The 27,003-nt window shown below is 38.6% G+C and overlaps 1 protein-coding gene across 1 annotated transcript; it reads right to left on the reverse strand.

Moving 5' to 3' along the window:
• Nucleotides 1-994: 994 nt before the first annotated feature.
• LOC146547135 (uncharacterized) lies at nt 995-26,089 on the reverse strand. The gene is made up of 17 exons (XM_085265849.1): nt 25,955-26,089; nt 23,608-23,745; nt 23,366-23,497; nt 22,965-23,078; nt 21,587-21,697; nt 21,237-21,338; nt 21,026-21,145; nt 19,539-19,664; nt 19,050-19,139; nt 13,056-13,175; nt 10,903-10,978; nt 9,798-10,023; nt 4,812-6,606; nt 4,540-4,713; nt 3,916-4,089; nt 3,010-3,056; nt 995-2,223 (listed from the first exon to the last, which is right to left on the reverse strand). The coding sequence occupies exons 2-17, from the start codon at nt 23,694-23,696 to the stop codon at nt 1,673-1,675; spliced, it is 4,047 nt and encodes a 1,348-aa protein (XP_085121975.1). The 5' UTR covers nt 23,697-23,745; nt 25,955-26,089; the 3' UTR covers nt 995-1,672.
• Nucleotides 26,090-27,003: the final 914 nt, after the last annotated feature.

A 27,003-nucleotide genomic window follows, 5' to 3' on the forward strand; every position in this document is an offset into this window, starting at 1 on the left:
TTGGCAGGAACTTGTCAACTGTCTCGAGGCAAATCCAGATTACAGGTAAAAGAGAAGTAATTTTTCCCTATGAAGGTTTCATGGGTAATCACTCAGAATGATGACAACAGATTCTTCTGATTACATTTCCTTGATTTTTCAGGAATTAATGTTTTGGCATGACATAGACTGAATAGGGTAAATTAATCCAGATAACCTGAGTAATTTGAGTGAGGTTCATAGTATAGGGCCCCGGGGTAACTAAAATCACAGGTCCATCAGTAAACTGTGTCTGATCTGTTTATCCCCCCCTTTTTTTTATCTTCAATTTATCCTGATCAGCACGGACTCATGTTCATATTCTTTGGTCCACTGGATTAAAATGGAGGCTCTGCTCATTATTTACCTGTTGTCATGATAAATCCTGGTGTTGGGAGTTGATGATGGCTTTCTTTCCCTACTCAAGTATGGACTTAACTCGAGGTGAAGCTACTAGGAATTGATATAACTAACTCTGATCACTTGTTCTGGAATAGGAAATTTAGAATTGCTGATCTCAGAGTTAATCAACTTAGAGTGTATTTTTAAGCTCAGAGTTTGTTAAATATGTTTCCTGGAATAAGACCGAGCGGTTACAGTATAAATCTTTTCATAGGTGATGTTTACATGTTGATTAATGATTTTGTGGATTAAAATGTAAACTAAAGCATGTTTTTAAAGGGGTTATATGCTAAAAAATAAAAAATAAATGAGGCGAGGATAAAAAAAAATCTATGTACTTTTTCTGTGTTCCAGTCTCAGTAACTTAGACACAGTAACATCTGCTATAATTTCTACACATCTGATTAAATCTCACAGGTATTAGCTTTAATTTGATACCAAGATTGTTTACACAGAGTTTTTAATTGCAGAGAAATACTATTCATTCATTTTGGCCATGTCATTTTCAAGCAGGAAACTCAGAAAGCCCTTTGGTGCCTAACAGGTTAAAGTAAAAATCAAGTAGGCTAAAAAGTTTTATTTATTTATTTAATTTATTTATTTATATCTGAACACAAGTCTTGTAATCTGCAGAAATGTGCTAGAATATCATTCCAGAAATAAATATACAAATGAACTCTAAATCAGTTTTAAGGAAATCTGAAAAAATTACTTCTGACCAGGTGACATATAAAATAATAACATTTGTAGTTCCATCCATCCATTCATTCTCTTCCACTTATTCTTATCAGGATCACAGGATGGCTGGAGCGTTTGTAGTGTGGTTTTTACCTGAACTTCGGTTTAATTTTGTCCAGTTCAATATCTAGGATCCGGAAGTTAAATGCCACTGTAATGCCAAACACTGATAGTCACATTTCATTATTTCAGAAATTTACAGTATGTCATCACTCATTCTTTTGAATGCTTCAAACTAAAAAATAATTACTGTCAGTCTAGTAACAGATTCGCTGACTAAATAATCTTTATATCACAACATGTCCACATTATCCACAATTACAAAAAAGGTGTCAGATTGACAGAGCTGAGGCAGTTGTGGAAGTTGCTGAGGTAGAAACTTGTTGCTGTACCAGTAGTAACACGAGAGCATATTTGTTACTGGAGCTACTGCGTTAAACAAAATAACATTCCGCTCATTTTGGTTTTGAGACTACAAAATATGTTTATGGTTTATCTACACAGGATGTTTCTCTTATTCTAAACACAGAGATACTGAGGAACCAGGTGTCAAGATTCCAAATCCAGAACTGAAACCAAATCCAGGATAAAGAGGTTCAGTGAATGTGGTGTTGAAGGTGTGGAGGTGGATCAGAGTGTCAGAGGAGACTCTGTAGAAGGACAGAGTGCCAGCAAGACAGTCCACATACACTGCTACTCTATGACTGACGGCAGTAAAGGAGAAAGGGATGGATGTTTGTATGTTGTCATGGCGCACAGAGTAACCACCATCAGAGCAGCTCAGACACCAGGAGTGATTATTCCATCCAAACCTACAGTCAACATTGTCTCCTTTCCTTCTGATTCTTCTGTAACTCACTGATATAAAAACCTTTCCACTCCACTCGACCTCCCAGTAACAGCGACCAGTAAGACCATTTGTACACAGCAGCTGAGGCCAGAAGTCAAATCTGTCAGGATGATCTGGATATGACTGATCCCCTTCAATGATCACCTTCCTGTTGTTGTCAGACAGTGTGAGTTTTCCCTGTACTGTGTTTTCATCCAGTGTAAGTTCACAGGAATCTGAAGGAAAGAACAAACACAATCCAGCTGCAGTTATTGACCCATGATTTGTTCAGTGTTTGACTCTGTGATGATGACTAATAACCAGAGGTGTACAGCTGTTAAGTACCAAAGTGCACCAATGACACACATACTTTTGATGTAACCAGAGTCAAGTTACTGATATATTAATCAGTTTTAACTACAAACACAATCAAATGTTAGAGTCACTTTATGAATAAATCATGAACTCATTTCTCTGTCTGAGCACATTTATCTAGTCACTATGTAATTTTCATATCTCACTGCTCTCTAACATCTGCCCTCTTCTCTTTTCAATCATTTCCCTGATTGGTTCCTCTCTCGCTTCCTTAATTATTTTCCGGTGTCTTATAAAAACATATGAATTAGTAATCAGCTACCAGAGACTGAATGTCAAAGCCAGGCGATCTGATTTACTTTATAATTTTTTAAACAAAAAATATGATATAAGTATTGTTTTAAAATAAAAGTCCTGTCAAGACATGAACAGCTTCTGTCAACTGAAGCTCTATAGACCAGAATATATGCATAGAAAATAATGAATTCAGTTATCTTTACTAGATGTCTTGCATGAAATCCACTTTAGTGACGACTTTGTTTTAGATTGATCCAGAAAAATGTGAAAATAACATTTCATCACTTTATCAGAATGGGTGCATCGTTTAGTACTATGCCTATATTCTTGACGTCATATTTTGATTGAGTAATGTCACAGTGTGAAGATGGTTAGATGTGTACTGGTTTGTTTTCATAAAACACACTTACACTTCCTCAAACCTGGTGTCAACCATTGGACTCCAACAGGCTCCACCCTGAAAGAAACGGGGTCAAATTAGTTTAGTTCAATTCTATTCCATTCATTCATTCATTCATTTATTTATTTATTTATTTATTTTATAGCACCAGTTAATACAACAATCATCTCAAGGAATTTTCATTGTAAGGTTAGCAGCCAACAATATCAGACAGAGAACTCTTAACAATCAGAAAATTCTTTAGGCAGTGGTGGGACAGAAGAACTTTTAACAGGAAGAGATCTATAACAGAAAAGGGCTCAGGGAGGGGCAGCCATTAGCCTTCAATGGTTGGGAGGTGAGGGAAAGAGGAGATGGAAAAAAGGAGACCATAGACAACTGACAAACAACAAAAAGAAACAACGCAAAGATTTGTTCTGTTTGTTAGGATTTAAAGAAAGCAATGGTGGAAAAGTACCCAAATATTTGTAAGGTCAACTAGAAAATTAGAACAAAATAGAAGTATTGCACTGAAAATTAGTTTTCCTGAAAAGGTTTCATCTGAATTTCAAAATTTAAAATCTGACCAGTGAAATCTCCCTTTACTGGCTATAACCTAGAAGCTGATGCCAGTGCACATGATGCAGGAGGACATTGGTGATATCCATGTATTATTTCTCCAAGAGCATGAATAAATTAATCTCCAATCTGCCTATTCCTGAATGTGGTTTTTAAGTCTGCCCCAGGGCAGCTGTGGCTACAACTGTAGCTGCCTCCACCAGTGTGTGAATGCGAGAGTGAATGAATAGTGGCATTGTAAAGCGCTTTGGGTGCCTTGGAAAGTGCTATATAAATCCAATCCATTATAAGTGCTTTTTAACAGTGCTTTTGTGCTATCAATGTAACCAATTTTCATTTACAAAGTGTGCCTCCATACCTGAGTGTGTCTAATTTCCAGTTTGGATTCTCCAGTTGAGTAGACAAGCTTTTCACCCCTGAGTCTCCTGGATGATTGTAGCTCAGGTCCAGCTCCCTCAGATGGGAAGGGTGGGATTCCAGAGCTGAGGCCAGAGAGGCACAACCTTCCTCACTTATTAGACAACCTGACAGACTGCAGAGATAATAATAATTTTTCTTTAAAAAGCCTCAGTTTTGGATTTACGTCTTGAACTCATCAGCCACAATAAATATCAGCCTGTGTTCTGCACTTGGGTTTTAACTCGACACACTCCAAATTATAATATAACATCATGCTGACTGGAAACTAATTTCAAATTATTTGATTTTTCTTAACCATTTATCCTTCTTAGGATCATGAGGTTTCTAGAGCCTACCGAACTGTCCTAAGGTAAAATGTGGGGTCACCCTTGGACAGGTTACAACTCCGTCACAGAGAGACAGAAAACCACACACTCTCACATCCACACCTAGGGCCAATTTAGAATCACTGATTAATCTAAAACGCACAATTTTAGACTGCAGGATGAACCCGGAGATAGAGATTTATCATGTTAATCAGAATTTAAATTGTGACTAGATGAATGTGTTGAGTGATTCTGACCTGAGAGCTTCCAGTGTACAATGTGGACTCTTGAGGCCAACAGACAGATGCTCCACTCCTAAAGCTTCTAGATTGTTGTTACTCAGGTCCAGCTCTCTCAGACTGCAAGACTGAGAGCTAAGAACTGAAGAGAGACCTTCACAGCTTCTCCAAGACAAGTTACAGCCACTCAGCCTGGGGGGGAAAAAAGTTTGAAATAGTAAATAATTAAATAACAATAAATAGTAGTTTGAAAAAAAATATATCATATACATACTCAGGCATACACTCACAGAGCTTTTTTAGTTGTTTTAATCACAGGCAGTAGCCTCAGAAGAGCCTCCTCTGTAGCAGAGTATCTTTTCAAGTCAAACACCTCGACATCTTCATTTGACGATAGTAAAATGAAGACCAGAGCTGACCACTGAGCAGGAGACAATTTATCTGTGGAGAGACTTCCTGAATTCAGGGACTGTTGGATCTCCTCGACTAGAGAACGATCATTCAGTTCATTCAGACAGTGGAACAGACTAATGCTTTGCTCTGGAGACAGATCCTCACTGATTTTATTCTTGATGAATTGGACTGTTTCCTGATTGGTCTGTGAGCTTATTCCTATCTTTGTTAACAGACCTCGTAGTAGAGCTTGATTGGTTGCCTGTGAAAGACCCAGCAGGAAGCGGAGGAACAAATCCAGGTGCCCATTTGGACTCTGTAAGGCCTTGTTTACAGCACTCTGGTAGAAGTGTTTCTCTGCAGATTGTCTTGTTTCAGAAGTCTTTGAAGTTGGTTGTTCTTCCAGCAGATTGACTCCAGAGTTGATGAAGGTCAGATGGACATGAAGAGCAGCCAGAAACTCCTGAACACTCAGATGGACGAAGCAGAACACCTTGTCCTGGTACAGTCCTCTCTCCTCTTTAAAGATCTGTGTGAACACTCCTGAGTACACTGAGGCTGCTGTGATATCGATGCCACACTCTGTCAGGTCTGATTCATAGAAGATCAGGTTTCCTTTCTGCAGCTGATCAAAAGCCAGTTTTCCCAGAGACGCAATCATTTTCTTGTTTCCTGGACTCCAGTGTTGATCTATCCCAGATCCTCCATCATACTTGATTTTCTTCAGTTTGGCCTGAACCACCAGGAAGTGGATGTACATCTCAGTCAGGGTCTTGGGCAGCTCTCCTCCCTCTGTGATTTTCAGCACATCCTCCAGAACTGTAGCAGTGATCCAGCAGAAGACTGGGATGTGACACATGATGTAGAGGCTTCGTGATGTCTTGATGTGGGAGATGATCCTGCTGGCCTGCTCCTCATCTCTGAATCTCTTCTTGAAGTACTCCTCCTTCTGTGGGTCAGTGAACCCTCTGACCTCTGTCACCACGTCAATACACTCAGCAGGGATCTGATTGGCCGCAGCAGGTCGTGTGGTTATCCAGAGGTGAGCAGAAGGAACCAGCTTACCCCTGATGAGGTTTATTAACAGCACATCCACGGAGGTGGACTGTGTAACATCAGTCAGGGTCTCTGTGTTGTTAAAGTCCAGAGGAAGTCGACACTCATCCAGACCATCAAAGATGAACACAACCTGGAACTTTTCAAAGCTGGAGATTCCTGCTTCTTTGGTTTCAGTAAAGAAGTGATGAACAAGTTCCACCAAGCTGAACTTTTTCTCTTTCAGCACATTCAGCTCTCTGAAAGTGAAGGGAAATGTAAAATTGATGTCCTGGTTGGCTTTGCCTTCAGCCCAGTCCAGAGTGAATTTCTGTGTTAAGAATGTCTTCCCAATGCCAGCCACTCCTTTTGTCAGCACTGTTCTGATTGGTTCATCTCTTTCAGGTAAGGCTTTAAAGATGTCTTCTTGTCTAATTGTTCTTTCTGGTCTGTCTGGTTTCCTGGATGCTGTTTCAATCTGTCTGACCTCATGTTCATCATTGACCTCTGCAGTCCCTCCCTCTGTGATGTAGAGCTCTGTGTAGATTTGATTGAGAAGGGTTGGGTTTCCTGCTTTAGCAACTCCCTCAAACACACACTGGAACTTCTTCTTCAGGTTAGATTTAAGTTTACACTGATAAAGGGGAACAATAAGTTCTGCAAGAAAACAAGGAATAAGTTTAATAAGCAAATTACACAGTAAGCTACTTTAAAGAAATGTGAATTGGGGCTGAACGATTAATCAGTAGTACTTTGGATATGAGGCTAGTGATGTGCATATCTGAGGGTAACTTTACAAACCTCCTTCAGCATTTTAAAGCAGTGATGCATCTGGACAAACATTATCAAAGCTGTGGAACTAAATCAGTGGACCAGACTTCAGTATTTAGGACACAGATTATATTTTGTGATTGGTAAGTGTAGACCTTTCTCTTCTTTGTTTTAGCTTAAACTGAAGCTGGGATTGAGCCACCAGCCTTAGTAGATAGTTGATGGTTAGTAGATGAACTGCTCTACGTTATGAGTTCTCATTGTTGCTTTTGATACTTTCAATCTTAGATATTAGGATCGAAAAAGTATATTTAGTTAGTATCTAACATATAATAATTAACATGTAGCTAGTGCTTAAAACCAGAGGGAATATAAAAAGAAAAAATATGTGGCAGGTAATTTCAAATGCAGCATTTCAAACAATTCAACTCTTTTTGTGCAGTCTGGATCACAATCTGTCTGCACGCTAAAGACATAACTGCTGTATTGGGGGTGGGCAATTTCTCCGAGATGAAGAAATATGTAAGTAATAGAGCGAAGGTGAAGATGACTATTACTTGCAAAGGTAAGGACTTCTCAGCAAGTGATTAAATGTAAGTTTAAACTTGTGATGTCCTGATTCATGTTAGACTTTTTTTTTTAATTAGTCAGCGTATCTAGGGTTGTTCGATATAACGATATATATCGGATGACGATATAAAAACATCTATCGTTTCATTTACGCTATCATTTGTTTCGTGGTGTCGCAAAATAAACTGTTTACGGCAATATTTTTTCACCGTTTTGATGGTCACTGTAGTGGCTATATTAATTTCTTAAAGTTCTCTCTTTCTCTTATATTTAATATAACCACACTACAGACGGACAAGCGCCTGTTTTATGCGTTGTCATTAGCAACAACGACGGTAACAGCAACGTGTGTCTGCTTGTTTATGTTGCACATAAACCTTTCACAATAAAGCTCAAGATCCTGTTGAGACTTTTCTAAATAAACTGAATCACGTGAAAGATGCAGATTATTTACGGATGAGAAGTAAAAAAGAGCCGCCAGGTGCTAAAAAATAAACCTTAGACTCAAACGTTAGAACAGGCTTTTCCCTGCAGCACGCCGTGTAATAAATAAAGAAAACGGCAGCCTTTACAACTTATGTCTAAAAATGTATAGTTTCATGCATCTGTTAAAACACTCGACTCCAGCTACATGATGCGCAGCTGGAAACACTCCACGCAAGACGAGCTGCCCGAGATTCACAGAATTTACAGAAAATGTTACATTTTTGTGATTTATATCGTTATCGGGACGATAGAATTGTTATATCGGGATATGAGATTTTGGTCATATCGCACAGCCCTAAGCGTATCTATAAATGAGAAACCTGATGAAACACCATGAAGAACAAACTGAATTCTAATCAAAACATTAACCGTATCAAAATTGAATCTAATGCGTTTCCTCAACCACATTAGACATTTTCAATTTTATACACACTGCTATCGTTTCTATTACATACTTCACTACTAAAGATATTTGTTACTGTGTTGATACTCACTTGAATCTAACATCTCATCATAGGTTTTTACTTTTGCTCTAGATCTCTCACTTTCCTGAATACTGTCCAGCATTGCATTAGTCTTTTCAGTTATATTATTTCAAATTGTTTTCAGATATGTATGAAAAAGCAAGTGCAGTAACACACTGTCAGAGGTTTAATTGCAGCAAATAGAAATAGATTCTTTCAGTTTTGTGTCACAGCTGCTCATTCAAATTTTCCTTTAAACAGCCATGTCACATTCAATCGGCTTGCTCGGCTTGAATTTCAGCAGGTTGTCTTGGCTATGTCTACATGTCTAAATGTTTTGAGTGCTGCTTATTTTTTTTGTTTTGAGAAAAAAATTAAACATTTGGACGATTCAAGTCTGTAAATGGTGGTGAAATGTTTTTATTCAACATGGCGTAGAACTGATTCACTGATGTGTTGACATATGTCAAGAAGGTTTTGATTTCTGTAGTGTCTTTTGCACAGGTGACTCTGTGTTATGAAAAATGCCTTAACTGATTGGAGAACTGCATTAAGACTGGTGAGAAAAAATATTTCTACTGTGCGAATTACATCAAAACAATTAAGTATAACTCTATAGTTTGAACAATTTAATAGAAACATGGATCCATTTTTATTGGTACCAAAATTCTAAGATGTAACGGGTGAGCTTTTTGAGTTTCTGAAGAGGGACATGCCAGAAAAAAAAGCACTGGGCTAGATCAAGGGCAGCAGTAGTTATCTGCATTTTATTATTTTATTCTATTTTATTCTACCCCATTCTACCCCAAAACATATTTCATACTAGCATGAAATATGTTTGGGGTAGAAAAGCAGCCATGACAGTGCATGGAGTGTCTATTTATATCTTGTTGAATTCAGGTGGCTAAAACCACAAACAGCAGCAGTAGCACAGGCCAGACTCACATCTTGTTCAAAATGGAAAAAAAACAAAACTCAGCTAATGCTCACAACAGAAAATACCATGTGACTTATTGCAGTTCTTTTCCTCGTGCTACACTGCTAACCAGACCTTAGGGCTCTCGCACCTGACAAATCTCACTTTAATCCCTGTTTCATTGTTATTCTTTTTACATTTCCTGCCTGAAAGAAAAATTGCAACAGTTTTCATTAAATTCGGCAAAACGTGCGAATAATAAAAAGCGTGTGTGACTGGTGACCTGTCCTGTACCTTTTGCCCTATGAAAGCTGGGATAGGCTCCGGCCCCACAGTTAGTTGGATAAGCGGAAGAAAATGGATGAATATTCAGTTTTTCTGATAATTACTTGTTTTTGTTAATAAAACATGTTGAAAATAGTTTTATCTCAAAATTTCTTCCCTGTGTTAGAAAATGGAGCTAATGCCTCATGTCACGTGGTAATGCTCCATCTTATGTTATAACACTATTACACTGCGAATATTTAACTAGAGTTTTAAAAGAGTTTAAAAGATTCAAATTATGTTTTACTATGCTTGTTCATCACTTGAGACATTACTAAATGCCTTTTTCAGCATTTTAAATCTTTAGAGAAACTTACTCCTCTGCAGTCGGTCAGCCAGATCCTCCTGCTTCATTCTCCTCAGGAAGTACACTGTGAGCTTTAGAAAAGGCTCTCTGATGTTCTTCCACTGCTCTTTATCCTCATCTTCCAGCTTTTCTTTCTCCCTCAGGCTCTCTGGGCCTTCTGTGTAACCTCGACTCAGAGCATTGTGGATCTTGTTCAGCTCGTCCTTCACAAAACTGACAATGGTGTTCTCCAGCGACTGGAACAGAATACAGTAGTAATACATCAGGTCCATGTTGGAGACACAGTCCATTTCTAATTACATTTAGTTTCAATTAGCACCAAAAACACAATAGTCATCTCAAGGCAATTTGTCTTTTCTACGAGGGCAATCCCAAAAGTAAGGTCTCAAATTATTTTAGAAATACAAACAACTGTTTATTTTCCATAATAAAAAATTAAAAAAAGGTTTTTATTTGATTTTGTTTTTTAAATAAAAAAAAATTGATGTCTTCACACCGTTGAAGTGACTGATTGATTTTGTCTACTTTTGACATATGGAAAAAAAGTTTTTATTGTTTGAGTGCCTTTTGCACAGTTTACTCTGTATTATGAAAGCGAGCCTGACTGTTTTGAGAACTGCATTAAAAGTGATGCGAATAAATTTTCTGCTGTGAGAATTTCACCTAAGCAATTAAGAAAATCTGTAAAATGGAAAATAATAGACTGAAACTCAATTAATCTTATTTTCTTAATGAAATCATTCACTGGGAAAATAAATGTAACCGAAAGAGACCTCCAGCAGAGAGATCAGGATTTCGGTCATTCAACCTGAGGTAACTGAGGTATGGATCAGTCTTTCAGCTCTAAGAAAGAATGTTCTGAATTTTAATAATGTTGAGCAGGTGAAAGAAAACTGGAGTACATTTAAAATATCCAAAGAAGAACTCTGCAGTTCTGTTCATCATACTGGAAGCCAATGTACCTCCATCCACAGTTGGTTCATAATTAAGAAAAACATTCTTATCATATATACAGCATATTCGTAAGTGACTGGACTATTCATAGACTTGTCCTTTCAAAGAAATTATTATTATGTCACTTTTGGTGTTAAAGTATTTGTTGTGTTTTTACAGACCATAAATATGTCCTGTGGTGTTGGATGTCGCTGGAAATGGTGACCACTGTGAACCTCTGAACTTGAAGACTCTTCTCTGTGGAAAAATCATAAAGGACAGTAAAAATGAGAAGACAGTTGGTTTGCTGCATTGCTACAAAATAATTCCCATATGCCAAGAACGAGAACTTTTAAAGTCCCCTGTGGTATCGGACATATAAACATTGAAAGAGTACTTAACAGAATAAAATGCATGCTTTTAATTGCAAATCTAATTTTCTATTGATTATCATTATTGTTGTTGTTGTTGTTATTACTGTGAGGGACAATGTTGATATTATAATTTTTTTATTTTATTTATTTCTTTAAAGTATTTAATCATTATCTGTTTGTATGGGTATTTTTGTGTACGTGTGTACACGCACAAATCTGTATGTGAGAAAAGTGTATTTCCATCTTTATAGGAATGTGCATGGCAACAATCCTGACATTTCACTTGGTTCACTTGGTTTAGAAATTAGTTGTTGCACCACTCAGTCTTCTTAAAGAGAGAGTTAAGCATAAAAGTGAAGCTGCTGAATTACCCATCTACGTTCCTACCATCACCTAAGGTCATAAACTCTGAGTTGTGACTGAAAGAATGGATATAAGCAGAAATGAGTTTCCTTCAAGATTTATTCAGACCCACGACTGCAGAGATTATATCTCTCAGCTGGTTTAGGAACAACTTGGTGTCCCCCTCGGGTGAGTGGAAGAGGCTGCTGGGGTATGAGAAATCTGGGTTTCTCTGCTCAGACTGCTGCCCCTGCAACCCGAATCCATTAAAGTGGTGAAAATTGAGGGATATTCAGAGTGTTTCTAATAATTATTTGTTATATGTTCTATCATAATAAGAAAATAAAGAAAATATATTGGACATTAACAACATTCTTGCATTAACAAATAGAGCCATGTCAATGCCACATAATTGGATGGATGTTTTAGAAATTACCACCAGACTGCATGTCATCATTGTGGAGAGCTGTTATTTATGTAATTAATTAAATTAAATCAGTCCAGATGGCTGATTTAGATTGAGAGAATGCTTTGATTTCCAGTTTCAAAAGATTTTTGCATTGGTGTTAGATCAATTAGACCATTTTTCTTCTGTTTGGTTGATATGTTTGTTAAACAGTGACATGAAGACAGCAGGATCCTTGGATCCTTGAATAGTAGGATATGTCCAAACTACATGGAGATAATTATCTGTGACTGTGTGCAGATGTTGGTGTTGTCCCATTTTGTATTTTTTCCACATATATTCAACAAATAGTTTTTATTTATTGGCTGAGCCACAAGTTAGTGTTTGTGTCATTATCCCTGTTATTCAAAGCTTATTTTTGGAGTTTCTTTTTTATAATTAGATGTTCTCTGTTTTGTTTACTGTTGAGGCTTTGATTTTCACTCATTAGTATCCAGAGGTAGGTATTAGGTAATATTAGATAACAGGTATTAATAAATATTATAGATATTAATCTTCTCATTTAAAATTGTATTGAATTCTCATTGTAAAATAATTCATATTTATCCAACAGTGTTTCCCTTTAAAGCCACCTTCCTTTCAAACCAACTTTTTTCTGACTGGCTCTTATAGACAGAAGGTTTAAACAGCAGGTAGGTGTGATTTCTGTGGTCATATCCAGAGCTGTGCCTAAGACGACCATTCTATGTATAGCCCCTCCCTGTGACATTATACAGACAAAAAAAAAACTGTGACAAATTGAGTGTTTTTATCAGTCTGAAGTCTGAGCACTTGCCTCTAGATCAGCGGTCCCCAACCTTTTTTGCACCACGGACCGGTTTATGCCCGACAATATTTTCATGGACCGGCCTTTAAGGTCTCGCGGATAAATACAACAAAATAAAACTAGTACCGCTACTGAAAAATAGAAGAGTTATTCATAACACACGTGAAAAGACCCAGGAAAACCGAGTTAACGATAAAAACGATAACAAAATAACGCTGAAAACCGATAAAAACCCTGAAAACCATACATTTCACAGCTGAGCCTCAACTCTCACGGACCAGTACCGGTCCGAGGCCCGGGGGTTGGGGACCGCTGATCTAGACATAGTCTGGCCTTATTGTTTGAAACTTTAGACATGCTTATCAATCACAATCAGTCACAGCTCACTTTTCAGCACCAGAAGGCTGATCGCTAAAATTGATGAGGCGACCATTTGACTGGTTACTCTTGAAGGACACACAGCTGGGTTCTGGTCCAGGTTCAGACAAATCTGGACCCTGGTGGATCCTGTAAAATAGACAGAAATTTATTACAAAAAACCTCCACAAAGATTACTTTGATTGTGTTTAATATGAGGAAATAAAAAATATATGTGGGTATGTAAATAAACCACATATACAAAAGAAAATACTGTAAGCCTGTATTTAAACTAATATCAGGATAGAACAGTGGTTCTCAAAATGTTATTCTAACTTAATGTTATTCATTAAGTCATATCTCAAAACAGCTTGGAGGTTTGCAAATAAAACAAACAAAAACTGACTGACTGATTATTGAAATACTGCATATAAAACCAATGTACTAATACTTACTGATTACAGTTGCTACCTACTGCAAGGAATGCTTAATGTTAACCAACTAGCCCTATAATATTTGAATTAAATATATCTTTACAGTATCTGTGGCCTCTCCTGAGTAGCGTAAAGCAGCAGACTGTGTGCTAAACAGCAGATGGATTACAGGAATGTTCCCATCAGTTGCTCTAGACCCTGAAATTAAAATTTCCTTTGTGTTAAAACTATATTAAAAGCTATAAAACTAGTTTGCAATTAAGAACTGTTGCAGTTTAAAAACGAGCTGTCGCTAACTAGAGCGTATTTATTTATTGTTCTTGGGGCTGGCCAGTATGACTGCTAATGAAAAAGATAAAGCAGAACTGATTATGTAGCCGGATGAATCTCCTTTACCTTCGTCTTTTTAGAAAGAATGAGATGAGAATTTCTTCTGATAAGCTATGAATCAGACTAAATTACCATTTATTTTAAAGGCTCTGTTGAAGCTGCCAGAACAACAAACAGACTGAGTTCCAATTTACAAAGTCAACATCTGATTAAGAGTATACAAAACAGACACACTGTTGAGGATTTTTTGATGGCATATATACCATATAATCATGCATGCTTGTACATGCGAGATATCTACACCAAAGTGTTTTTATTTACTAAAATTACCGTGCTTGGCATTTAACAAACATATTCAAAATGCACCAACCCATATGTTTAGGTCAAGTATTATCCACATTTATATCTTAAGTCTCTGCCACTGGTTTAAAGAGCATCTACATCATAAGTCATATGGTTTATCGAAACTGGCCCATCTGAAGCACCTGGTAATTGTTTGGTAGAAAAATTGTCCTAAGAGTCATAAAAGGGTTGAGAAGCTGGGTTAACAGCCATTATGTTTAAACTTTTGAACTCATTTTGGCCCTAAAACTGTCAAAAGGATTAAAAAGGATAAAAAAATTATGAGTGACAAGGACTGGGGAGAAAGCCCGATTAAGTTATGTAAAACTAGTGTTGAATATTAGAAACACAACAAAGTGGGTAAAATTGAGACATCAATCGGAGTCAAACAATGATGAACACATTTAATCAATAACTGTTTTAATATCAACTTTCAGAAATTGGGAAAATGCATCTAGATTAACCTTGAAACTAAATAAGTAATAAAACAAAGCAAGAAAAGTTACCCAGCAGCAGGAGGACCTGGTGCTGACCCCTATAAAAGAATGAACAAATGTTCTCCTGGGAGCTTTTTGTTTGTGCGTTTATGTTGGTCCTTGACCCACATGTGCTTATGGCAAACGCCCTAGGCAGAGGTGAGTAGTAACGAGTTACATTTACTCCGTTACATTTACTTGAGTAAGTTTTTGAAAAAAATTTACTTTTAAAGTACCTTTTTTGCACGATACTTTTTACTTTTACTTGAGTACATTTGTGAAGAAGAAACGGTACTTTTACTCCGCTACATTTGCAAAATTTGACTCGTTACTTTTTAAAAAATAATTAGTTTAACGCATTAGATAACATGCCGCCAGTGGAGTTTACTTTTCTATCAATCAGATGTGCCCATGCACAGTCACATGACCAGTTTGAAACTGTGGCGGGCAGAGCGGCCCAAGCGTTTCAAAGTAGCAGACACACGGAAAGAAGAAACCCATGAAAACATGGCAGAGCCAGTCGTCTACGCTAGAGCTGAAGAGGATGAACAGCCTCGGCCTCACATACAAAGAATGTTTTGCTTAAAAGCAGTACAAAAGAACAGCTATGTCTTCAGCGAGAGCCAAAACAACAACTTTTCAGAGTGAAAAAACTCAGCTCGTGTAACCTGAAACGATAAGTTTTCTCTAAATCTCTTTTTAGCTGTGGTTAGCTGGATGTCAGTCTTATGTTACAGCAGCTGTGTCGAGCTCGAGCTGCGAGTCATATTTTCGGCGCTACGTTGTAGTGAGATAAGTTTGTGGGTGTTTTGTGCAGCTTCGGCTGTCCTTTTAACTGCTCGCTGGTTAGCTAGCGTGAGCTATAAGCTAACAGCTAGCCTGGTTGATGACGCTAGAGTTCCACGAACATGCAAACAGCTCGTCTCTACTGCTTTAACTGTTAAAACAGAAGGCAATATTGTGGGTGACAGGGTTTATTATGTGAAACAGTAGCTTGTTTAAACAGTCTGCATTAAGCTGGGCAAACACTGCGATTTATTTCAGTCACGTTATTCAGCTCCTGCTCAAACTGTACAATTGAATCTCAGGGATTAGAAGTTCATAGGTCACGATGCAGGGTCTCACACTATATGGCCTGATGCTCTGATGCGACCTGAGTGCTCAAACTGTGCGTCCATAACATGAAGGTTATAACAGAAATTCTGTCGCTCGCTCTCCCTCTCTGTCTTTCACTCACACAGACACACCACCGCCATCAACTTTGCTAAATTACTAATGAAAAACATTGATCAGGCAGCTGTGATTGAGCAGCAATGTCTATCCAACTATTTTCACGGTTGTTGTGGTCGTGATAATTTTGTGAGGCCACATTGAAAAGGCTCGGATGAGCTTTCCAAAGTTCTACAAGTGCCTCCATCGCTTGTGTCCAGATCACACGCTGCACTGCTGTGCTGCGCCGTCTTTTTCACTGACATTTGTGTTTGTGTGAGAAACTGCAGTGACACCCTCACGACCAAGCGATTGATGATCGGGAGCTGGTCGTGAGGTGTTAATCGCTTCTCGTTACCCCACGTATACTACACGACGCATGATGAAAGCCAAAATTGGGCCGATCGCCAAAACGGTCGCACGACTCAAAAATCGGCTCAAAATGGGCCAAAAATCACACAGCGTAAGCCCAGCATAATGAAAAACATTGACCAGGCAGCTGTGATTGAGCAGCAATGTCCATCCAACTCTTTTCATGGTTGTTGTAGTCGTGATAATTTTGTGAGGCCACATTGAAAAGCCTCGGATACAGAAGCGTAGAGCTGCCACCCAGGCAAGAGAAAAATAGAAAAGTGAAAGGTATATTGTTCTAACAATATACCTTTCACGTTTGAACAATATAATATCACGTTATTACAATATACAGAATTATCACGTTTGTACAATATAAATATTATATAGGCTACATCGCAGCACCAGTCACACTTCCATCACCGTCTTTCTCATCTTTTCCCAGAGTAACAGCCAAACAGGAGGATCTATTGGCTAGCACTGCTTAGCCTTGCACACATTCTTATTTTAAACTTAATCTGGAATTCATTGCAAACTGTTTGTGCGGGATATGAATGACAAGATCTTGTTTTTCTACAAGAGTTAGTAAAAAACATCTCCAGTATGATCAAATCTTCTTGCCAAACATCTGCAGCTTGGCAGTGTATACAGCACTATAATGACCAGAGCTAATTCTTTTGAAAACCATACATCTTTCCACGGGTCTCAACTTCATCAGACATCACCTAGACACAGAGCTGGGTGAGGCCAGCACAAACAGCAGCCTAACCGACTAAGATGATGGATCCATGGGGTCAGGTAAGCCAGAAGCAGGGCTGAAGAGGTACCTTTCATGTCCATTCACTGGAGGTGTGGCTCTATCGCATGGCTTTTCTCACATCAAGAAGCTGTTGATCAAAATCAATACAGCTCTTCCTGCATCAGGAGCTTGTGAAGGACTTCTTAGTCATGCAGGACTCCTGTTCACTGCCAAACGGTCACAGCTTCACAGCAAGAACCTTGAGAGCCAACTGTTGCTGAAGCTGAACCACCATTTCACTGACTGAATAAACAATTTATGGTAAAGTGAACCATACACATATGTACATCCACATAGTGGAAATTTGTATTTGTCTTTTATAATTAGTTTTACTCTGATTTCAGTGTTTATTTGTGAGTGTAGTTTTTATTTGAAATATTTTCATTCTGATGTTTGTATCGCATGTTTTTAGTGTTTTCATATTACATTGTGTTAATCCACTGTCTATACTTCAGGGTATTTTAGTATACAAAGAACATTTGAAAGTTTTGTAAGAATGTCTATTCCTGTGGAATTTTAGCACAGATGTGTTGTTTTTGTTTGTTTTTTTGTTTGTTTGTTTTTTTAATTCCCGCTGTCCGCCTTGGGAATAAACTTTTCCTGATTATACCTGTTGCATCTCTGTTTCATTTGTTTCTGATTTACTTAATCCCTCCTTGTATTTAAAAGAACCACCCCTAGTATGACATTCTGGCGCATCAGCTGTAGTCTGTTATGTTGAAGTTGCCTCGTTCTAATGTTTTCTCTGAGGCTGCTGTAAATGCGAATATATTTACTGTGGGTTTTGCTTGAAAAAGCTTTACGTTGTGAAAAACTTGAAATCTTGAAATTAGAATTGTTGTGCCTTATTTTGTGGATCTTTTTACATATTCCTTTTGAAAATACTAAAATTTGTATATTTATTTATTTTTGTTTGTTTGATAGCATTTATTTATAAAATAAATCGGACATTTAAAACAGTTACTCACTACTTACTCAGTACTTGAGTAGCCTTTTCACCAAGTACTTTTTTACTCTTACTTGAGTAACTTTTTTGACGACTACTTTTCACCATACTTGAGTAATAATATTTTAAAGTAATGATACTCTTACTTGAGTACAATTTTTGGATACTCGACCTACCTCTGGCCCTAGGGGAGCTTAATGCTTTCTTTATTTTTTGATGAACTTGCTTGTTCAATAAAACAGCTGGCATCAAACTCTGTGCTTCCCCCTGTGAGTTCTGTGTTTCTGAAATTAATTGGAATCTGAGAGCTAAAATCACCCATCCTTCAACCTGAAGATTACCTGCACAACCTTTTAAAATTTTCAGCCCAACAATACACCAACACTCTAGGAAGTATTTGATGCATGAATTCAAAGTTGTGGTTTGTTGATTAAAGGAAGAAAGGGTTTATCAACACCAGGTGTATTTGCAAATGTTAAGAAGGTTTAGTATGACATGAAAACTATAACAAAGTGTAAATTGAAGAGAAAGGCTATCAGGCTTTAGTGCGTGTTATTTTGGGATTGTGTCCTTACTAAATATTAAAATAATTTTCAGTCAGCAGGGGAAAAAAACAAGCTGAGCCATAGCTCTGACTGGGTCAGCCTACACTACTCTTACTGCCACATCTGCTTCTGCTTGCCTCCTTTCTGGAAGGGTTCTACCTTTTACTGCTGGCCCTGAATTCTCCAGCGCCTCAGCATCCTAAACAAACTGTGTGTCTGTGTCAGCATCTACCATTCTGTGCCTTTCAATCTCTGCTTCCACCATAACTGGATTTAAAATGTCTCTTTAATGTTGCAGAGCTCTAATGAGTAAAACTTTTACATTAGTGCACAATCTGTTTTGTTTCCCACCTCCTCCAGATACAAAATATTTCTTTTCTAGAAAATATGTTTCTTAGAATTTTTAAATTAATAAAACACAAAAGTGTCCCACTGTCATTATAAGAAGCATTGAAATAGAGATTTATGTTGTTATTATTATCAAATTCTACCTTAAACGCTAACTCTCTCCCAAATGCCTTAAAAAATGTTAATTTAAAATTATTGTTAAAAAGATAATTAAAAATTCTGAAATCAGTTTCCTTATTTTCACCTTTCATCATGGCACCTTTTTCTTAATTCACGTTTCTTTAAGTACTCAGGAATGCTGCATTCAGTTGAGCATGTGTTTCCCAGTTTCCTCCTGCAAAAAGCAAAGAATAAATTTACACTACAACCAAAGAACACAGACACAATTTATGTAAACAAAAAGGTTACTTTCTTGCTCATTTTCTTTAGTCAATACTCTTGTGCAATACTCTTTCTGTGGAGCGATTTTAAAAATGGTCACTTGAAAACCACAGAATGTACAGCAAAGATGGATGTAACCACCATGACATCACAGGTTTAATGAGGTTTAATAAATCTGAGCCTCGACCTGACCACTGCTGTCTTTAAAAGCAGACATCATGAGCAAGGGCTTTGATCTGGCTGAGAAACTCACATGACAGCAGCTTGTTAGTCACAAAGTGTCTCTGTCCTAAATTATGATGCCTTTCTGTGTTCACTTCTTAGAGCAACTTTGAAACCAGCCACAGCTTACCTCTTTGCAACAGAAGGTTCTTCATTAAAATTAATGAGGCGTCCGTTTGATCGATCACTCTTGAAGGACAGACAGCTGGGTTCAGGTGCATATCCTGTTTCACAGGAAGCTCTTCTCTGATAGACTCTGGTAAATAGACAGGGTAGCAAGTGGCTCAATAGTCCTGAGTGGCTTCATATTTGTATGCTACTGTTTTACAATCAGTAAAAGAAAATGTGAAAATAATTTAAATGCATGAATTAGAATCACTTTTATTGTCACAAAGAAATTTTGTTTGGCTTTCTTCAGATAAATTAATATACAGAAAGATGGAAAGATGACAACAGTGATGACAGTTCAAAGTTTTAAAGGAATTTTGCATTTGCATGTTCTCATACGAGCAAACGATTTCTTTGGAGTGAACATATGCATGTCACAAATCTGAAGCATTTATAAAGTGCAAAGTGTGAGAAGACGGAGTGTTGGGTCTGAGCTTCCACAGGCCCCGCTGGTTTAGAAACTTATTCCTCATGAAGAAAGCAAGACAATGACGGAATCGGGTTTTACTTGCTAGCAAGGGAGGCTGGTCGGAACCAGGCTCTTGGAGCTGAACGCTCCTCACCTGTTTCCTAGCCAACGTCAAATAAACAGCCTTCCTTGCAGCCTTTTATTCTGAGAACACAAGCACCACCCATTGTAACCCCCCCCCCATGGTTATAAAAGATAAGGTAGCATGTGTGTATGTGTGTGCACGTGTAAGCACGTGTGTGTAAGTGTGTGTGTGTGTATGTGTTTGTAAGCATGTGTGTGTGTGTGTGTGTGTGTGTGTGTGTGTGTGTGTGTGTGACTTCCTGCCCACAAAAGGGTCATAAAGGCAGGAAGCTTACTAAACAACAAAACAGAACCCTCACATAGGATGTGCCTATAATAAAACACTGCAGCCTCCCCCACCAACAGACTGGCTGGGGAGGGCAATAGAAACAAAGGAATGTCTTTGATCCTACAGTTTGAACCAAGACTGACAAATTTAAGTAACACAATGACAACATTTAACAATTTGACTCCAACAGGGAGGTGTTCTGTCCCTTTCCTTCTCCTAAAGGTAACTGTGATCACTCTTCACCAGATGTTCCACCACAAGCCTCTGTCTCCTAATTGCCAGAGATCAGACCTACAATTGTGGTGGTGTCAACAAACTTAACAATGAAATTTGAGGTGCTGATGGGGGTGCAGGTGTAGGTAAAGAGAGTGAAGATCAATGGTTTCAGCAGGCAGCCTGTATTCAACCTGAGAGTGCAATAGTTGTCGGTTTAAACTCCAACAGACCTGCCCTATAGATAGTAGTAAGTGTGACTGGTCATATGTGATGGAAGTTTTGCTGATAAACTGTACTTAGAAAGGGAAAGTAAAAAAAACTAGCAGGTAAAAATCTGGGGAGAACTGAACCACTGTAGTGTGGACATGTTAGCTAGCAGCAAACATGTCAAGGAGCATATCTCACAACTTACTTCTCTTCACCAGATGGGTGATAACGATTAAAATTAGTAAGGTGACCGTTTGAGCGATCACTCCTCAAGGACATACAGCTGAGCTCAGGTCCAGGTTCGGAGTCTGGTTTATGATCGATTCTGGTAAACAGAAAGCAACACATTAATACAATTACAGCCAAAACTGGATAAATGACAGTTAAGTCATAAAGAAGAATATTTTACCACTTACACTTCATCAAAAGAAGACTTAAAATTGATGAGACGACCATTTGAGCGATCACTCCTTAAGGACACACAGCTGGGTTCAGAGAAGTCTGACCTTGGATGGATTCTGGTAAATACAGATGAAAGTCACCAAAAATGCAAATTTACCTAAAGTACACACACAAAGATGAACTTCCTAACTGTTCAGAGTGGTCTCTTTTATACATAGTAAAAGTCAGGACCCAAACACCAAATGCAGAGAGACAGACAAAATAAAAAGCTTCAACTGCTTATTTCCAAAAACCAGAAGCTTAAGGAGTGAATGGTACACCAACAGATGGCAAACATGGGAAAAAAACATATTTTACAACTTACTTCGGAGCAAAAGACTTAAAATTGGTAAGGTGACCATTTGAGCGATCGCTCTTGAAGGACACACAGCTGGGTTCTGGTTCACTTTTAGAGGAGTCTGACCTCTGACGGGTTCTGATAAATAGAAAATAAGTTTTGGAGAAATGCTAATTTTCACACACACACACTAACACAAACATAAACTGGTTCAGAACGGTTTCAGTTATCCTAGAACATAGGTGTCAAACTCTGGCCCGCGGGCCAAATTTGGCCCGCAGCCTAATTACATTTGGCCCGCGAAGCCATACTGTCATGGTCTGGTTGGGCACCTGCAGGTCTCAGACAGCGGCTCCTCCTCCTTTAGGCGGAGTCCGGTTGCCCCTCCCTGGCTGACCACCTGTGAGCAATCGTGCCAGCGGTATATCAGACCTGCGCTCTCAACCACTCATCGCCTGAGTATCTCCTATTCCCATGTTAGTTCAGTGGAGCATCCTAAAACCTTGTCTTAACGCCGTGTGATGACTGACCTGTCTTTTCTTGTCCTCAGCGATAGCACCCGGAGTGGAGATCTTGTTCCCCTCGCTCCCGTCCTCCTGGACCTGGGCCGCCAGCTGCTCACACAACGTGGCCTGCCGACCCACTGCTCACCTGCCTGCCTCCCCACGCCTCGACCGCCTCCGGGTTTTCCGCTCCACCTGTCCCCTCCATCTGAAACCAATGCCCCGGCCCCTACCTAGTCCTGTTTCTACCTCCCCGCTGTCCCCGCTGTTCAGCCGTCTCCTAGAGGTGTCTAGGTCGCCCTCATTTTCACAGACGAATCCTACGCGCCACTAGTGTGGTGGCGTCGCTTTGTGTTTCACCTTTGTTTTCCTGTGGGCGGAAATAAATCATTTGTTTTCTGTCACCTCGCTTCCGGGTTGGTTTCTGCGCCTGTGTCCATCCCTGTTCCCTCATACCGTTGAGCCGTGACACATACCAAATTACTATTAGAGCTGGCCTACTGGTATTATACAGCTAATATATATATATACCGTTTAGTGTTAAGCTTTGCTTGTTCTATATTCAGTTTTTCAGCAAAACTTGTTTGAGTCCATAAGAAAAGATTCATTCTTATATCTGGAGGAAGATTTTTTTTTTCAATAAATATTAACGTTAGCCCGCGACTTTGTTCCATTTTGAATTTTGGCCCACTGTGTATTTGAGTTTGACACCCCTGTCCTAGAAGTTGATTCAATGCTCCTGGCCTCAAAGTTTTCAGCGAGAAAAACGTTTTATCACTCATCCAAGTGGCGTCCTTCAGTCTGTCCGTTTCTGTCATATGTCGTAAGAATGAGGACTCAAATGCAAGATGCAGAGACAGAGAATGACCACAAGCAAACCTCGGCTGGCTTTTAGAACTTACTTCTTTGCAGCAGAAGATTTAAAATTGGTAAGATGACCATTTGAGCGATCGCTCTTAAAGGACACACAGCTCGGTTCAGGTCTAGTTTTAGTGAAGTTGGACCTCTGACAGCTTCTGATAAATAGACAGGAAGGTCACAGAGACATAAAGACATAAACACACATGCATACTCAAAGATGAACTTCCTAACACTGGTTCAGAGGGGTCTCTATCAAATATAAGAAGAATGAGGACCCAAATGCAAAATGCAGAGACGGGAAGAATAAATAAAACAGCTCAGATGGTTATTACCAAAAGCCTGAATTTACACACAATCCACAAAGTGTTAAACCCAGGATACAAAACAGCCATCAGGATCAAAAAATGGTTTACTAATTGAAGGAAAAGTAAAATAAACTTACTTCTTTGCAGCAGAAGATTTAAAATTGGTAAGATGACCATTTGAGTGCTCACTCTTTAAGGACACACAGCTGGGTTCAGGCTCTGGGTCACATCCAGGTCCAGCATAATACGGCAGTTTCAGCAGCTCTAGGCTATAAAACAACACACAGAGTTCTGAATTTGAATAATGAAGTTTCAGTGATGTGAGAGTTGAGCTGTGACAATGAGAAGAGTCATGGACAGTTAGAGATGGTCATCTCACCTCTGAGCTGTGGTCTGGCTCTCATGTTCCCCACACAGAGTGGTTTTAGAGGGAGGGACTCCCTCCTCTCTGTCCTCACACTGATACATGCTGCTGAATTCACATCCACATCAGCTTAAACACACTTTCTACCTTCACCTGCAGAGGAAACACAAATCATTCATGTGCGTTTTTATTTCCAGTATCCATCCATCATAATTCCATAATTAGCAACACGATTCAGGCCTAAAAACACATTTAAGTTCTACTAAAAACAACAACCAAATCAATTTTACAGCAGCTCTGAGTGTCAGAATCTAATAACAAAATGTGTTTTTATTCATTCAGTTTATTTTCTTTGATATAGATGAATACAAACAAAGATTTTGCTCCTGGTGTTTGATCTGCTTTGATATTACTATTTATTTATTCAGTCAGTCATCACATATTACTCAATGTGCAAAAGAGTTAGTATAAAATCTATGTTTACATTGGTAATTCACTGCAGAAAACTGGGTAAGGATCACATCAATTTATGGAAAGGCTTAGACGGAAAGATATAAGTGCTCCATTGTGCTGAGAAAAAGCACATTTAAAAAATGCCATATTTCATCCCACCTCTTATGTAAATTTTGCATGGCTTGTGTACTGTGTGAACATGTACCTCAGAAAATACTTATGGAAACATTTACATTTATTTAATGATTATTAATGTTCAAGATAAGATAAATGGAGAATATAAGTGAGAAAGAGAGAAAGAATACAGAGAAGAAGATAATAAGACCATAGAGGAGTATTTAGCTCCTCCTGGATGTCAGCTCACAAGGTTTGTGTATCTGAAATATTTTGGGGGGTTTCTGTGATTGATTGATACAAAGTGCAAGAATGCATTTTGATGTGATGTTTTTTAACCGTTATCTTCCACAAATAGTTCTCACAGGCTGTCAAGATCAGAATAAACTCTGTTTTATAACTCTACATCGTGCCTACACCAATCCTTGAGCATGCTACAAAAGTTATTATACAGAGGTTGTAACCTTTCCCAGATTGGAGAGGGCTCTATCAAGAAGGGGATCTCGTGTCAGTAACTACATCAAGGATCCCTTTAAATACTGGGGCGTTTACTTGTAATCAGTAATTGGGGCTCTGATGGTTGTTTTAGGTGTCAGTTACCAAACAAAGGTGAGTATTTACTGTTAGAGCTCCCAAATTTTCTTATTTCCTTTTATATTACAAGACACTGTTTTATCAAAACACTTTATGAATGTTTAACAGCACATATGGCACTGTGTGTTATCTGTGTCTCATATATGTATATATAGACAGAGCACTATAGAGAGATTGCTGATATTATGCACATTAACATACATATCTATATTATGTATATACATAATACATAATATAATATACATACATAACATATAAGTAACTTTAACCGTGACAGAAAGAGGTCTGTTTAAAAGTTAAAAATCTTCAGATGAAATGAGAAACAGCACACAGGCGATGGAGCCTTCATAAGGAAAATTAGGCCTGTCTCAGAGCCTAGGGTATTACTGAATCATTTAACTACTGTCCTTTAAAAAGTTGCTTTTAAATACTTTCTAAATACGATTTCAAAAAACAGTGGACTTCTCCTTCTTTAAATCTTAACTTTAAAAAGATATTAAGATAAAGTTTTTAGTATGCAAAAAATGCTGTAGGCCGAAACTGCTGACGCTACTTCCCCTTGGAGAAGTGCCAAGTGACGCAGTTACAGTGAACATAGAATAATACGTGTTTATTACATAAGACTTACATGTCGCTTTATGTTGTCCCCCTGTGTTCCCCGTTCCTGCTTCTACCCTCCCCCCGTCCGTCTCAGTGAGTCCCTCTGCTTCATACACATATATAATAAACATATGAGACCCGGAGCTCAGAGTTTCTCCAGCGCCTCTCTGCTCGAGCTCAGGCCGCATTCAGTGCGTCAGTGATCGGCATAGCAGCGGCTCCTCTCCGCCTCCTTCACAGACTGATGGAGGCAGGAAAAGCTGCCTTCAGTCATCAGGAAGTGGATCCACAGTAAAAACGACTCTGAGTTCAGCTGCTGATCATCAACTAATTGCTGCTATTCTCATTCCAGGGAACACCGGACTCTGATCACACACTAACAAAAACACACACACAACATGGCGGACAATGGTTCTCGATGATAACCATAATGGCGGACACACTCGGCCTTTTTTTTTTTTCTTTTTTTTTCACACTCGGCCTTGTTGATCATCCAGCTGTGAGTCCGTTACCGTGTACTTTATGTGGGAAGATTTGTGCTGGAACTAATCTGAAAACAGCTGATGTTAGCCAGGAAAACATAACAAACTGCTTCACTTACCTTTACATGAAGCTTCACATATAGCCGTCAGCTGGGGACCGCAAAGTGAAAGTAAAGTCACAGAGAGGAAGTGGGAGGGGTGAAGGAATCTGAAACATTAACACTTTACTAAATGTGTCAAAAACATCTCGAAATATTTAAACGCGAAGTACACTAAACTCAGATATTTGTTGGTTTCAAACACTGAAAAATCTCAAACTATACTGTTTACAGAGAAAAACAAAAACCATTTTTTTAATTTATCATTGTGTTACGGTCGCTCTAGTGGCTCTCCCTCAGTGAGAGGTTTTTTTTCTCCTTTTCCTGTGTTACAGGTCTGCCTCATGAGCCACAGCTGAAGTGTGTTCCAGCTCGTCTTGCACTCTCATCAAAACATGTCAAACTATACAGGATACACTGATTGTGTGGGATTCTTGTCCTGTTTCAGTCAAGTGTCAAACTGGACAAATGATGCTGAAGATGGAGCTGTGGGGGAGGAGGAAAAGAGGAAGACTTAGAAAAGATTCATGGATGTAGTGAGGGTGGACCTGTAGACGGTCGATGTGACAGAGGAGGATGATAGAGGTGGGGTCAGATGGAGGGAAAAATCCATCCGCTATAGTGAGCAGGCAAAAGAAGAATATCCATTCATTCAGTCATTTAGTAAAGTGGGGCCTCAATAAAGTAAATTTACAGTGTTAACAATCTGGGAAAGCACATAAATCGTTCTCTTATTTATTACTTTTTGTGTATTATATTGTCTTCTTCATATCCGGTTGCAGGGTATGAACAGTTGTGTCTGTTGTTTGGACACATTTTTGTCTTTAATAAAGATCAACCAGAAAGAAGAAAACAGTCACAGCGAGGCTTTGTGAAAGCAATCAGAGAAATTGTGCTGGAAGTGTCTCGACACTCACCTCCACTGTGATACCTAAAGGAAACTTTGGTGTTGTCAATATGTTGATAATAATACTCCGTGACTGGGCATAATTGGGCACAAGGTTACTTTTTGTGCCAGACTATTGCTGATTAAGACATTTCCATAGAAACAGGCAAGGGCGTAGATTTGG

The sequence above is a fragment of the Mchenga conophoros genome, linkage group LG23, assembly GCF_057382185.1.
Source record: "Mchenga conophoros isolate Kocher_MC1m ecotype Shallow Benthic linkage group LG23, M_conophoros_male_GT1.1, whole genome shotgun sequence".
NCBI lineage: Eukaryota > Metazoa > Chordata > Actinopteri > Cichliformes > Cichlidae > Mchenga > Mchenga conophoros.

Excerpts from the sequence above, each read along its gene's own strand:
- LOC146547135 (XM_085265849.1), bottom strand. The coding sequence starts at position 23,696 with ATGTATCAGTGTGAGGACAGAGAGGAGGGAGTCCCTCCCTCTAAAACC. Across the intron at positions 23,079-23,365 it reads AAATCTTCTGCTGCAAAGAA|AAGCTGTCAGAGGTCCAACT; the intron begins GTAAGTTTATTT and ends TCTATTTATCAG. Across the intron at positions 6,607-9,797 it reads GGCTGACCGACTGCAGAGGA|AACTTATTGTTCCCCTTTAT; the intron begins GTAAGTTTCTCT and ends GTTTTCTTGCAG.